Source organism: Colossoma macropomum, unplaced genomic scaffold (genome assembly GCF_904425465.1).
Source record: "Colossoma macropomum unplaced genomic scaffold, Colossoma_macropomum, whole genome shotgun sequence".
Classification (NCBI taxonomy): domain Eukaryota; kingdom Metazoa; phylum Chordata; class Actinopteri; order Characiformes; family Serrasalmidae; genus Colossoma; species Colossoma macropomum.
The window spans coordinates 61,041-77,828 of NW_023495326.1; the positions used below are offsets into that span (position 1 = coordinate 61,041).

Sequence of the window (16,788 nt, forward strand, 5' to 3'; positions counted from 1 at the left end):
TGTAAAGCATTCTGAGCTGACATTGCTATGAAAAGTGCTCTATAAATAAAGATAGTATTATTATTATTATTATTATTATTATTATTAATTGATTTAATGTACATGAAGGGCACAAAGGTCTGACATCATCATGATGTGGAATAAAAGACAGATTTGTACCGTGTAACACACACACACACACACACACACACACACACACACACACAACCAATTATAATATCTAAAGTTCAGGTCTAATAATAGTACCTCATTGCTCATTAGGGGGGTCACCGCGGGGGTCAACCCCAGGTCACATGCCTGTTAAACCCTGAGAAGCCTCTTGGGAGAGTGTATGTGTGTAAGGTCATCGGTCTGGGGTGCTGTGTCTCAGATAAACACTCCTCAGTGTGTGTGTGTGTGTGTGTGTGTATGTGTGTGTGTGTGTGTTTGTGTGTGTGTGTGTGTTGGGGGTGTGTGTGTGTGTTAGATTTTAGTCCTGTGGAAAAGACTCTTTTCTAATTAAAGCTCAGAACACTACACTCACTGCAGATGGAAAACAATTAATGTTACGCAGTTATGCAGGAAAATTAATTCATTTTGAAGTTTTAATCTCTCAAACATTCAAATTCCAGTTTTAATCTAAAATAATCTCTCAGTGATTCAAATTCCAAATTGAATCTAAATTAATCTGTTAAAAATTCAAATTCCTACTGATGCCACTTAATATTCCTGCAGGTTCGGCTGTCATGCCATCATGTATTCCCACAAAGAATTCCTTTACTTACTTGGCTATTAAAATATACCTGGAGCAGGAATAGCAGGAATTGTTAAAGAGAATTTTGTTAAAGTTCTGCATAACATTCAGTCTGAAATTCAGAGATGAAATAATCTACCATGATCACTGCAAGGCAAGGTTAATAGAGTAAAGATGAACACACTCCCATGATTTAATGTTCTGTTCTTTATGCTTCCTTCGCCTCCACAAAATTATTACAACGATATTGACTCAATGATTTATAAATTCATATGGTGTGTGTGTGTGTGTGTGTGTGTGTGTGTGTGTGTGTGCGTGTGTGTGTGTGATGTCAGGGTGTGTAGAGTGTATGATGTATGATCTACTAACAGCTACACACATGCAAATCAGTACAAACCCAGACACTGTAATCCATTCATACACTACTCATATTATATTTCTCAAAATTTACTACATTCCTCTACACACAGCATTCAGTCTCTCTCTCTCTCTCTGTCTCTCTCTCTGTCTGTCTCTCTCTCTGTCTCTCTTTTTCTCTTCCTCTGTCTCTCTCTCTCTCTGTATTCCCCCTCTCTCTCTCTGTAATCTCTCTCTCCCTCTCTCTCCCTCTCTCTCTCTCTATCTGTCTCTATATCTCTCTTTCCTTTTCTCTTCCTTTGTCTCTCTCTCTCTGTATTGTCTCTCTCTCTCTCTCTGTATTGTCTTTCTCTCCCTCTCTCTCTCTCTGTATTCTCTCTCTCTCTCTCTCTCTCTCTCTCTCTCTCTCTCTCTCTCTCTTTCTAAACGTTATTGCAAAGTACTGTGTGGTCTTTTTTCTCTCCACTTTCCTGCCTTTTAGCACATAAACTCATAACTTCATAACTCCATAACTCCATAATCCTGAATCATGTCTGTCACACCTAAACAACACTTACTGCCTCACAGTCGAGCTGCAGCGCTAAATCACTCTGCTTTTCACACCAGCAAACCGGAAAATAAAACAGAGCACATTTTCTCCAACAAACACCAGAGAACCCAAACACTGCACTGGAGCAGAGATGGTGGTTAACGGAGGAGAATGATAGTGTTTTTGGAGAATGACGGTGTTTGATGGAGAATGATGGTGTTTTTGGAGAATGATGGTGTTTGATGGAGAATGATGGTGTTTTTGGAGAATGACGGTGTTTAATGGAGAATGATGGTGTTTTTGGAGAATGATGGTGTTTGATGGAGAATGATGGTGTTTTTGGAGAATGATGGTGTTTGATGGAGAATGATGGTGTTTTTGGAGAATGATGGTATTTGTTGGAGAATGATGGTGTTTGATGGAGAATGATGGTGTTTGTTGAAGAATTATGGTGTTTTGGGAGAATGATGGTGTTTGATGGAGAATGATGGTGTTTGATGGAGAATGATGGTGTTTTTGGAGAATGACGGTGTTTGATGGAGAATGATGGTGTTTTTGGAGAATGATGGTGTTTGATGGAGAATGATGGTGTTTTTGGAGAATGATGGTGTTTGATGGAGAATGATGGTGTTTTTGGAGAATGATGGTATTTGTTGGAGAATGATGGTGTTTTTGGAGAATGATGGTATTTGTTGGAGAATGATGGTGTTTTTGGAGAATGATGGTATTTGTTGGAGAATGACGGTGTTTAATGGAGAATGATGGTATTTTTGGAGAATGATGGTGTTTGATGGAGAATGATGGTGTTTTTGGAGAATGATGGTGTTTGATGGAGAATGATGGTGTTTTTGGAGAATGATGGTATTTGTTGGAGAATGATGGTGTTTGATGGAGAATGATGGTGTTTGTTGAAGAATTATGGTGTTTTGGGAGAATGATGGTGTTTATTGGAGAATGATGGTGTTTGACAGAGAATGATGTTGGTTTTGGAGAATGATGGTGTTTGTTGAAGAATTATGGTGTTTTTGGAGGATGATGGTGTTTGATGGAGAATGATGGTGTTTATTGGAGAATGATGGTGTTTGATGGAGAATGATGTTGGTTTTGGAGAATGATGGTGTTTGATGGAGAATGATGGTGTCTGTTGAAGAATTATGGTGTTTTTGGAGGATGATGGTGTTTGATGGAGAATGATGTGTTTGATGGAGAATGATGGTGTTTGATGGAGAATGATGGTGTTTATGGAGAATGATGGTGTTTTTGGAGAATGATGTGTTTGATGGAGAATGATGGTGTCTGTTGAAGAATTACGGTGTTTTTGGAGGATGATGGTGTTTGATGGAGAATGATGGTGTTTCTTTAACCCATTGGAGTCTTGGGCTAATTTGGCCATTTTTCAATACTTTATGCCCCTATGTACCGCATTAAAAACTGTTTACAATGCCATGTTTTTTTTTACTACAAAAAGCACAAACATGCTTAATGAGGCATTTTAAAGACTGAAAATGTAAGTGCAGGTTGCAAATGTAATGATATAAAAGTAAAAGTGAGATAAAATTAAACTATATACTATTATTTACATTAAAAAGCAGATGTGGCCATTAGTGCTTTTTTCTTTTTAGCTATGCAATTCTATAAAGCTGTTTCTGTCAACAGTGACAACAGTGGCTACAGAATGAAAAAGACAGACTGAAAAAGAACATCTTTACATTTTTTTTCTTTCCATCTTTTCTGTTGTCTTTAGGAGGGAGCAGGAGGACGTGTGTGTGTGTGTGTGTGTGTGTGTGTGTGTGTGTGTGTGTGTGTGTGTGTGTTTAACAGACAGCAGCTTGCATCTTTTCGCCACACTCAAGGTCACACCCTGTCCATTCAGTCCTTCCTTTTTCCTCTCTCTCTCTCTCTCTCTCTCTCTCTCTCTGTCTCTCTCTCTCTCTCTCTCTCTCACACTCTTTTTCTCTCTTGAGTTTTGAAGGTACCAAACTGCTTCACTACTACAGAGCAAGCATATTTATTTCAAAATCTACACTGTTGATTAGCTTCTAAATTACACTGCAGTGCCTGGCATTAATGATGAGCTCCATCAACGTTTGTCTATTTAATTCAGTGGTGAAGATGGAAGTTTTAGAGGTGGACGTCTGGTTCCTATCACCACCACTGTGAACATTTCTGACTCAGTAAGTTTCTCTAGAACAGAGCGTTTCACACCAAACCACTCTGAACCACTCTGAACGACTCTGTTTACATCTTACCCGTTTAATTACGGGCAAAATTTGGAAAATTGGTGGAGTTCCCCTTTACCATCAACATTACTTGATTAGTCAGCAATTCACTGTGTTACGTAAATATACTGCCAACACCTCACTCTCGTTTCTAGATTAAGCCACACCCACTTTCAGCACTTCACACTCATTTCTAGATTAAGCCACACCCACTTTCAGCACTTCACAATCATTTCTAAATGAAGCCACAGCCACTTCCAGTACCTCACACTCATTTCTAGATTAAGCCACACCCACTTTCAGCACTTCACACTCATTTCTAGATTAAGCCACATCCACTTTCAGCACTTCACAATCATTTCTAGATTGAGCCACACCCACTTCCAGTACCTCACACTCATTTCTAGATTAAGCCACACCCACTTCCAGTACCTCACACTAATTTCTAGATTAAGCCACACCCACTTTCAGAACCTCACACTCATTTCTAGATTAAGCCACACCCACTTCCAGTACCTCACACTCATTTCTGGGTTAAGCCACACCCACTTCCAGCACCTCACACTCATATCTAGATTAAGCCACACCCACTTCCAGCACCTCACACTAATTTCTAGGTTAAGACACACCCACTTTCAGCATTGCATTCTCACTTCTGGGGTAAAGCCACACCTACTTCCAGCACCTTACACTCATTTCTAGATTAAGTCACACCCACTTCCAGCACCTTACACTCATTTCTAGATTAAGTCACACCCACTTCCAGCACCTTACACTCATTTCTGAATTAAGCCACACCCACTTCCGGCATTGCATTCTCATTTTTGGATTAAGCCACATCCACTTCCAGCACCTCACACTCATATCTAGATTAAGCCACACCCACTTCCAGCACCTCACACTAATTTCTAGGTTAAGCCACACCCACTTTCAGCATTGCATTCTCACTTCTGGGGTAAAGCCACACCTACTTCCAGCACCTTACACTCATTTCTAGATTAAGTCACACCCACTTCCAGCACCTTACACTCATTTCTGAATTAAGCCACACCCACTTCCAGCACTGCATTCTCATTTTTGGATTAAGCCACACCCACTTCCAGCACTGCATTCTCATTTTTGGATTAAGCCACACCCACTGTCAGTGTGTAATTTCTGTGCATTTCCATTTCCTCCTCTCTCTCTCTCTGTCTCTCTCTCTCTCTCTCTCCTTTAGCTCATTTACAGATCGATTCTGTTCGCTCAGCTTAAAAGCGTAAATGGAGGGTAAAAAACTTCATCTTCTGCTCCTCATCCTCAGCCTTAGGTAACACAGAGTGTAGCAAGAGAACAATTAATTTCACATCTCTCTTCCTTTCTTTCCCTCTCTTTTCCTCTCTCTCTCTACCGTTTTTCTCTCTCCGCCTTTTTCTCTCTCTCTTCCTCTATCTCTCTACCTTTCTCTCTCTCTCTTTCTCTCTCTGCTTATCTCTCTATCCTCTCTCTTTATCTCTATTGTTTTTGTATCTTTTTCTCTTGCTCCCTCTCTATTCTCCCTCTTCTTCTCTCTCTGCTTCTCTCTCTCTCTCTAGTCTCTATCTATTCTTTCTCTCTCTCTCTCTCTCTCTCTCTCTCTTTGCTGTGTGGAGCAGCCCAGGGGAGAGTATGTGAGGTTAATACGGGTTTGACTCTGTTCTCTTCATGAGCAGAACCCCACCGCTCACACTCTGTTACTGCAGAGGAAACACACAAACGCTGTAGCTCAGTGTCCTCGTTCACACTACAGTCCATAATCCTGCGTTCCAGTTGTGCTCAGATCAGATTGTTTTGCCTTGTCGGTTCTCATTTGTGTAGAAGTGACAATCTGTCATGAATTTGATTCAGTCTACATCAGTAGAACCTTTAACAAAACCTCAAACCTCAACCAGAGCCTGAAACCTCAACCAGGACCTCATACCTTAACTAGTAGAACCTCAAATGTGATGCATTCGAACCAAAACCTACACCATGATATCATATCTCAACCAGAACTTCTGTCAAACCTCACATGACATACTATGAACCAAAGCCTTGCTTTTCTCGAGGCGTAAACCTGAGCCAAAAGCTAAAACCTGTAATAGAACCCCAAACTTCTACCAGACCTCACCCAGAACGTCAAAAAGAAACCTGATCCAGAGGCACAAACCTTACCCAGAACCTCAAACCTGAAATGGAACATCAAGCCCATACCACAACCACAAACCTCAACCAGAGTCGTCAACATTGACCAAACATGGTTCTCAAATCTGTACTAAAACTTTAAATCACCCCACCCTAAACCAGAACCTCAAAATGAGGCACATACTTGAATCAGATTCTTAAATATCTACCAAAACCACAGGCTTGAACCAGAACCTTAAACGTCAACTAGAACCTAAAACCAGTGCCAGAATGTCACCCCTCAAAAAGAGCCTCAAAAATTAACTAAAACCTCAAACCTCAATCAGAGCCTCAAACCTGTACCAGAACCTCAAACCTTTACCAAAACTTCAAACTTCAAAACGAGCCTCAAACCTGAACCAGAATCTCAAATCTGTGCCAGAGCCTTGAATCTCATCCAGACCCTGAAACGTACCAAAATCTTAAATCTCAACAAATGCCTCAAACCTGAACCAGAGCCTCAAACCTCACCCAGAACCCCAAACCTGAACCAGGGTCTCAGACCTCACTCAGAACCTCCAAAAGAGCCCTAAACCTGAACCAGAACCTTAAACCTCACCCAGAACCCCCCAAAAGAGCTCCAAATCTGAACCACAGCCTCAAACCTTACCCAAAGTCTCAAAAACAGCCCCAAACCTGAGCTATAAACTTAAACATCAACTAGATCCTTAAACCTAAACCGAAGCCTCAAACCACATGCAGTACCTCCAACTTAAAAAAAACCCTCAAAGCAGAATCTCAAATCTGTCCCAGAGCCTTGAATCTCATCCAGACGTTGAAACATATATGAAAATCTCAAACATCAACAAGAACCTTAAATCTGAACCAGAGACTCAAACCTCACACAGAATCTACAAAAAACCCTCAAACCTCAACCAGAGCCTCAAACCTCACACAGAATCTAAAAAAACCCTCAAACCTCAACCAGAGCCTCAAACCTCACACAGAATCTAAAAAAAACCTCAAACCTGAACCAGAGCCTCAAACCTCACACAGAATCTAAAAAAAACCCTCAAACCTCAACCAGAGCCTCAAACCTCACACAGAATCTACAAAAACATCTCAAACCTGAACCAGAGCCTCAAACCTCACACAGAATCTCAAAACCAGAGCCTCAAACCTCACACAGAATCTAAAAAAACCCTCAAACCTCAACCAGAGCCTCAAACCTCACACAGAATCTCAAAACCAGAGCCTCAAACCTCACACAGAATCTAAAAAAAACCTCAAACCTCAACCAGAGCCTCAAACCTCACACAGAATCTAAAAAAACCCTCAAACCTCAACCAGAGCCTCAAACCTCACACAGAATCTAAAAAAAACCCTCAAACCTCAACCAGAGCCTCAAACCTCACACAGAATCTAAAAAAAACCTCAAACCTGAACCAGAGCCTCAAACCTCACACAGAATCTAAAAAAAACCCTCAAACCTCAACCAGAGCCTCAAACCTCACACAGAATCTACAAAAACATCTCAAACCTGAACCAGAGCCTCAAACCTCACACAGAATCTCAAAAGGAACCTTAAATCTGAAACAGAGCCTCGAACCTCAAACAGAATCTAAAAAAACCCTCAAACCTGAACCAGAGCCTCAAACCTCAAACAGAATCTAAAAAAACCCTCAAACCTGAACCAGAGCCTCAAACCTCACACAGAATCTAAAAAAAACCTCAAACCTCAACCAGAGCCTCAAACCTCACACAGAATCTAAAAAAAAACCCTCAAACCTCAACCAGAGCCTCAAACCTCACACAGAATCTCAAAGGGAACCTTAAATCTGAACCAGAGCCTCAAACCTCACACAGAATCTAAAAAACGCCTCAAACCTGAACCAGAGCCTCAAACCTCAAACAGAATCTAAAAAACCCCTCAAACCTCAACCAGAGCCTCAAACCTCACACAGAATCTACAAAAACCCTCAAACCTCAACCAGAGCCTCAAACCTTACACAGAATCTACAAAAACGCCTCAAACCTCAACCAGAGACTCAAACCTCACACAGAATCTACAAAAACGCCTCAAACCTCAACCAGAGACTCAAACCTCACACAGAATCTCAAAAAGAACCTCAAACCTCAACCAGAGCCTCAAACCTCACACAGAATCTAAAAAAACCCTCAAACCTCAACCAGAGCCTCAAACCTCACACAGAATCTTAAAAAAAGCCCTCAAACCTGAATCAGAGCCTCAAACCTCACACAGAATCTAAAAAAAACCCTCAAACCTCAACCAGAGCCTCAAACCTCACACAGAATCTAAAAAAACCCTCAAACCTGAACCAGAGCCTCAAACCTCACAAAGAATCTAAAAAAAACCCTCAAACCTCAACCAGAGCCTCAAACCTCACACAGAATCTACAAAAAACCCTCAAACCTGAACCAGAGCCTCAAACCTCACACAGAATCTAAAAAAACCTCAAACCTCAACCAGAGCCTCAAACCTCACACAGAATCTACAAAAACATCTCAAACCTCAACCAGAGCCTCAAACCTCACACAGAATCTCAAAACCAGAGCCTCAAACCTTACACAGAATCTAAAAAAACCTCAAACCTGAACCAGAGCCTCAAACCTCACACAGAATCTAAAAAAAACCTCAAACCTGAACCACAGCCTCAAACCTCACACAGAATCTACAAAAACATCTCAAACCTGAACCAGAGCCTCAAACCTCACACAGAATCTCAAAACCAGAGCCTCAAATCTCACACAGAACCTCAAAAAGAACCTCAAACCTGAACCAGTTTCAAACTACATCCAGAACCTGAAAATGTAGCAAGAACTTTGAATCTCACCCAGAACCTCAAACCTGTACCAGAACCTCAAACTTCAAAAAGAGCCTCATATCTGAACCAGAATCTCAAATCTGTGCCAGAGCACAGAATCTCATCCAGACCCTGAAACATGTACCAAAATCTCAAACCTCAACCAGAACCTCAAACCTCAACCAGACTCACAATACTGAACCTGACCCATCTTGAACCAGAACCTCAACGCTCAGCCTCAGACCAAACCACTCTTCAGTCTCCTCAGAGGCCGAGGGAGAGACAGGAAGATGGAGAGACAGACTTACGCCTAAAGCAAGCGAAAATCTGCTCAGTCACACCACCCACTACTTCACACACACACACACATTAGACACACAACGCTCTACTATAAAAAAATAAAACAGAGGCCGCCATCAGAGCCTTTCACACATAATAGAGGACTATTTCACTGAGAGAGAGAGAGAGAGAGAGAGAGAGAGAGATGTATGAGAGCTGGAAGGGAATCCCCCTCTTTCATCTTTCTGAATGAATGGAGAACCGTAACTGTATGTTGTGTTCCAAGTGCATTAAGCCTGATATCACTGTTCCTTTCTTCTGCTCTGGATGATGTTATAGATGCTGATACTGTTCCAGGGCTGGAAATATTAGAACTGCACTGTCACTGTTACAGAGGAAACATTGCTGTTTTATGGTACCACTTCTGTTCTAGAGCCGGAGACACAGGTGCTACTGTAGATAAGATCTACAGTAACTGTTCTGTTTCTTTCCTAAAACGGTTCTTCATATTGGGAGATGATGTAACTGCACTGTTACTCCTGTAAACCCAGAGCTACTGTTAGCGCACTGTTACAGTTTTAGAGGCTGGAGCACTGTAACTGTTACGTTCTAGAGTTAGAGGTACTGGTACCGTCACTGTTCTAGAGTCAGTGGTACAGTTAGCACAGCGTTAGCACTGTTAGTCTTGTACAATCTGAGATACAGTTAGTGTTACTGCCCAATACACACTGCCCAACACACACTGCCCAGCAAATACTACCCAACACACACTGCCCAATGTGCCTTGCCCAATGCACACTACCCAACACACACTACCCAACAAATACTACCCAACAAAGACTGCCCAAACACACTGCCAAACAAACACTACCCAGCACACACTGCCCAACAAACACTACCCAACACACTCACACTTATCAGCACAAACTGCCCAACACACACACGTCCCAACACACTACCCAACGCACACTACCCAACAAATACTACCCAACAAAGACTGCCCAAACACACTGCCAAACAAACACTGCCCAGCAAATACTACCCAACACACACTGCCCAATGTGCCTTGCCCAATGCACACTACCCAACACACACTACCCAACAAATACTACCCAACAAAGACTGCCCAAACACACTGCCAAACAAACACTACCCAGCACACACTGCCCAACAAACACTACCCAACACACTCACACTTATCAGCACAAACTGCCCAACACACACACGTCCCAACACACTACCCAACGCACACTACCCAACAAAGACTGCCCAAACACACTGCCAAACAAACACTACCCAGCACACACTGCCCAACAAACACTACCCAACACACTCACACTTATCAGCACAAACTGCCCAACACACACACGTCCCAACACACTACCCAACGCACACTACCCAACAAATACTACCCAACAAAGACTGCCCAAACACACTGCCAAACAAACACTACCCAGCACACACTGCCCAACAAACACTACCCAACACACCCACACTTATCAGCACAAACTGCCCAACACACACACTTCCCAACACACTACCCAACGCACACTACCCAATACACTCACATTTCCCAACACACACCACCCAGCACACACTGCCCAACACATACTACACATCCTACCAAACACACACTACCTAACACATACTGCACATATTGCCAAACACACACTGCCCAGCACACACTACACATACTACCAAACACACACTGTCCAACACACACTACCCAACACACACTTCACATACTACCAAACATAGTATATGTTGGGAAATGTGTGTTGGGCAGTTTTTGATCAAATGTATTTTAATACAAAACCAAACATATACTGCCCAACACACACTACAGATACTACCAAACATACACTGTCCAACACGCACTGCCCAACACACACTTCACATACTACTAACCATACACTGCCCAACACACACTTCCCAACACATACTACATATACTACCAAACACATACTGCCAACACATACTACACATACTGCCAAACACACACTGCCCAACACGCACTACACATAGTATCAAACACACTGTCCAACACACGCTGCCCAAAACACACTTCACATGCTACCACACATACACTGCCCAACACTCACTACACTTACTACCATACACACAATGCCCATCACATACTGCCCAACATACAGTGCCCAACACACAGTACCCAACACACACTGTCCAACACATACTTCACATGCTACCACACATACACTGTCCAACACACACTGCCCAAGACACACTTCACATACTACTAACCATACAATGCCCAACACCCACTTCACATACTACTAAACACACGATGCCCATCACATACTGCCCAACACACACTTCCCAACACGTACTACATATACTACCAAACACATACTGCCCAACACATACTACACATACTGACAAACACACTGTCCAACACGCACTACACATAGTATCAAACACACTGTCCAACACACGCTGCCCAAAACACACTTCACATGCTACCACACATACACTGCCCAACACTCACTACACTTACTACTATACACACAATGCCCATCACATACTGCCCAACACACAGTACCCAACCCATACTATCCAACACACACTGCCCAACAAATACAACCCAACACAAAGTGCCCAACATACACTGCCTAACACAGTGCCCAACACATACTACCCAAAACACTGCTCAACAGATACTACCAAACACACACTACCTGATGTACCTTGCCCAACGTACACTGCCTAACACATCCTATCCAAGAAACACACTAACACAATGCCTAAAACACACTACCCAACACATTATGTAACATACACTCTCCATTTACACCATCCCAAATAAGTACCCAACACTTACTGCCCAACACACACAAACCAAGACACACTGCCCAGCACACACTGACCACCACACAGTATCAAACACACCCTCTCCAACACACCCTGTCCAACACACCCTGTCCAACACACCCTGTCCAACACACCCTGTCCAACACACACAGGCCAACACACCCTGCCCAACACACACAGGCCAACACACCCTGCCCAACACACACAGGCCAACACACCCTGCCCAACAATGAAAAGCTAAACCTGAACACACTGAGTCTCTGATTATCTGCACTCTGCAGAGACATTCAGAAACAAGGTGTCAGATACACTTCCAGTCGGATCGATTGATCTCTGACAGCCCACACACGCACCGCACACACTCCGCCCCCGGGTCTGCTGATGAGAGATGATTGACAGCTGTCACTCACAGGCGTTGGTGACGGCAAAGCTGTTGGCGGTCTCGATGTTGTCGACGTGCGGGACGAGGTTAAAGGGTGCCTCCGTGGCGTTGGGGCTGGTGTTGTGCAGGAATATGGCCAAGCGGAACGCAGTGTACTCCTGATCAGTGTTTCTGATGAACAACCCACCTACACACACACACACACACACACACACACACAGAAGGAGAGACACCAAAAAAAGATGTCAGTCACTCAACTCATCTTAAAACTCTACTTCAAACTTCAAAATTAAAAAAATATATTATTTGAGTAAAATTAAGACAAACAGCTAATCCTAACAAACAGTTCAGATATTTTTAATCTCACACAAACTTCAGATCAGCCTCCACTCTCCTGTGTCATTTAGACTAAAGTGATCCTGTAACACCAGACATGCTGAGAGCTTCTTTTGTCAAGACTTCTGTTGATGCAGCTCATTTTATTCATGTGTAACTGCCTTTAATTATGCAAATGTAAACCACCATTTGTGCTCAGGTTTTTAATTAATAAAAAATGGTCTATGCTGCTGAAACTAATCAATCACTCTATCAGCCTACAAGAAGAACTAAACAGCTGAGTGCTGTTTCAGGACAGATTTGTTACAGTAGGGGAGAACTATGGAGAAATCAACAAGCAGCAAACTAACAAAAGCAGCAGCTTGGTGGAGCTCCTCGAGAACCTTCATTGATACAAGAACCCACCAGCTGAATGAACGAGAGCAAGAGATAAAATCTCGGAGCAGCTGAACCACTGACTGTATATACACTCTCAGAAATAAAGGTACTAAACTGTCGCTGGGTCAGTGCCCCGCTTGACACTGGGGTGGAACCCTCAAGGGTTCATCTCAGTACCTTTAGTCAGGGAACATAACTGTACCATAATCCACTGAAATGATATGTTCTAAGCTGTACTGACTCCACACACCCCGTCTCGTCTCCAGGACTTTTATTTTACTGTTCTGTTTTAAAACATTCGGTTATGAAAAGGAACAAATACGAACTTTTCACCTGGAAAAACGTATTTAAGGTGCACAGTTGGACCTTAAAACCACTGTTGTACCTTTGAGGGAACATTTACAGTGTTTGTACCTTGACGAACAAAAATTGTACCTGCACAGAACCTTTATTACTAACAGTGTAGATGACATATACACTCATTCACTGTGTGTATGATATAGATTATATAAACACTCATTGACTGCATATGATATATACACTCATTGGTTGGAACATACTCTCATTGAATTTTGATGATGAAAAGTGGGAACTGTGTTGACTCTGTGGAATCACGTTCAGGTTCAGCATTCAAAACAATATTATTGAATTATTGAAGGTAATAAACACATTAGCATTAATTGTTGTAATCACTTAACAGCCCTACAGCACTGTGTGAAAGTCCGAGACCCTCGTATATTCAATTTACAGTTGAAACAGCCATAAAGTACACGTTATTGATGTTTCCGTGTCAGGAAAACAGCTGAAAACACACACTTAACAGGACATTACCCAGAATCCTCAGCAGCTAACTCTAATCTCAGCTGTGTGAGTGTTCAGTGAGTCACACCCTTCATTCCAGCTTCCATTCTTTTCAGGAGCCTCACTTTCAGCTCCTCAAAGAATCTGCAGACACACCTCCAATGTTCAGTCTTAGAAGCTGGTTGATCATTTTCTGAAGTAATCAAACACATTCAGTGTTGTTGAGGTCTGGACTCTGGGGTGGTCAGTCCATCGTTCAGCTTCTTTGTTTGATTTGTCTGTCTCCTTTTCTCAGTGAGGCTCTTCTTGATCAGCTACACATCCTTTCAGACCCATAGCGCTGAGTTGTCTTCTCTCAGTGGAAGGATGGACAGAAACACCTGTGGATGTTTTCAGATCTGAAGCAGCTTGATTTTCTCCTCTCTCTCAGAGATGAAAGCTTTAAGTGCTGTTTATCTGATGGGGGCAGTGTTGGGGTCGACCAGCTCTTCCAGGTGGTTGTTAGGAGACACATTTTCTCTGGAGCTCTAATCATTATACAGATTATCCTATATCTGATCTCCTCCATGAGGAGCTTGTATCTTGTGTTTTGACTGGAAATGAAATCAGTTATATATATATATATATACATATATATATATATATATATATATATATATATATATATATATATATATAATTTTGGCTTTCACACTGTCTGTATTGCTCTGTGTAGCGTATTGAGCACATTAACTTTCCAGGCAGCGCTCGCACTCCATCTCAGCGAGCGATGCGGAGCGTCCCGCTACACACAGGGAACAGAGTGTGTGTGTGTGTGTGTGTGTGTGTGTGTGTGTGTGTGAGACTGCAGATGTGTGATCTGGTTGGTGACACATTAATGAAACTCATTTATGCTGACGCTGCTATAATAATACTATTATTATTAGCACAATAACGACAGTTAGCTTCTTTGTAATTAGCATAGCATAATTATTTTATTATTGTGAAGGGTGTGTGTGTGTGTGTGTGTGTCTGGAATAGCAGTACTGAACCGGTTAGTCTCTCACACACACACCCACACACACACTGTAAATACTCTTCTGTAAAATCTTATTCCGATTTGCATATAATTAGCATAATACTAACACCCCTTAATTAGTGGCCATGAGCGTTTTTATCACCGTTATTACAGTCCTGACTGTTGAGCTGTCCTAACCTGACCATGCTGAACTGAACGGACAGATACGGAGAGAGTGTGTGCGCGCGCGCGCGCGCGTGCGCCCGTGTGTGCTGCAGTGGCGCTCTGAACAAAGCGCGCGCTGAAACATTGATGAGCTTCCAACCACATGCACGTTCACCATAACAAACAAAACCAACGGCGCCGGAGCGTAAAAGCGCATGCAGATATTAGAGAGGGGCACGCGGGCACGTGCGGGCGTGTGTGCGCGTGTCTGCTGTGTTACTCACCTATCTGGACGCTGCTGGGGAAAGCCCCCTCCGCGAGCCCCCACAGCAGCGGCAACACGACGATCCGCATCGCAGCTTCGGCTCACACACTCACATCCAGCGCGCGAGGAGGCATGGAGGAGCGGGAGGCGCGCGCGCGGTGCGGGAGAGGATAAAACACACGCGCGCAGAGAAAGAGAGAGAGAGAGAGAGAGAGAAACAGAGAGAGAGAGAGAGAGAGAGACAGAGAGAGAGAGAGATTAGGGGCGCATGCTGCAGACAGTGCGCCGCGCTCGCGCTCTGCACAGCTCACGAGCGAGACAGCAGCTCAGTACTGAACTGAGAGAGAGAAAGGGAGAGAGAGAGAGAGAGAGAGAGAGAGCACGCGCATGTCTGTTCCCCCTCTCTCTCCCTCTCTCTCTCTCTCTCTCTTTCTCAGTTCACAGTTCATTGACTTTTATTTCTGGCTGCTTTATTATTTATATGTATATAATTTACACCCACCAGACTCACACATTAAGCCCACCTCACTGTCCACTTTCTCAGCTCCACTGACCGTATAGTCTCACTCTGTAGTTCTACAGTTACAGACTGTAGTCCATCTGTTTCTCTGCATACTCTGTTACCCTGTTCTTCAGTGGTCAGGACCCCCATGGCCCACCCTCACAGAGCAGGTACTATTTAGGTGGTGGATCATTCTCAGCACTGCAGTAACACTGACGTGGTGGTGGTGTGTTAGTGCGTGTTGCGCTGGTCTGAGCGGATCAGACACTGTTATGGCTGATTGATGTGTACTGGATCATTCATTTAGGCCAAATATTCTGTATATTTCAAACTAAATATCCAGAATGCCGGCAAACATGGCTGATCAAATAGCTGATATGAAACGACTATAAACAGATAATTACAGTTTGTTATTTATTAAAAATTTTTGGTGTCCCACTTTATTTGGATAGTCCCCTTTAGATTATCTACAGATGTGCTGATTTCAAACAGTGGTGGGGTTAGGGTTAGGATTCGGGCCAGGGTTAGGGCTAGGAGCAGGGTGAGGGCTGAGTTTAGGTTTTGGGTTGAGGTGAAGGTTAGGGTTAGGATTAGAGCAAGTTTAGAGTTAAAGACAGTTATGGTCAACTTAGTAGATATTTTGTTGAATGTAACTTGAAAGTATCTAAAAGCATCTAAAGTGGACTATCCAAATAAAGTGTTACCACATTTTTTGTCATAACATCTCATTTTTTTCCCCCAAAATCCTTAAATTTTGAAAAAAAAAAATCAATTTATACTCTATAAGCTATTAATATAACAAAGGTTTCCAAACTTTTGAATGCTAGTGTTAATATAAGGCAACATAAGCCAATTAATTGACATTAACAATTAACATCAATTAACACAAATCAATAAATGTCTTATTTTTAATTTATTATTATTTAAAATCTGTTGTTTTAACCATAATGTGTGTGTGAATGTGTCTGTCTGTCTGTCTGTCTGCCAATGACGGCTGGGATAGGCTCCAGCACCCGACCCAGAAGGATAAGCGGTTTAGATGGTTTGTGTATGTGTGTTTTAACCATGTTTTC

General features: G+C 42.6%; 1 protein-coding gene across 1 annotated transcript in view; it reads right to left on the minus strand.

The window, feature by feature from the left end:
* Positions 1-15,309, minus strand: part of LOC118801782 (glutamate receptor 4-like) — a 69,520-nt gene extending 54,211 nt beyond the window's left edge. The window contains 2 exon segments of the mRNA XM_036562149.1: positions 12,300-12,458; positions 15,233-15,309. Of these exon segments, the coding sequence (XP_036418042.1) occupies positions 12,300-12,458; positions 15,233-15,302 (229 nt within the window). The 5' untranslated portion in view covers positions 15,303-15,309.
* Positions 15,310-16,788: the final 1,479 nt, after the last annotated feature.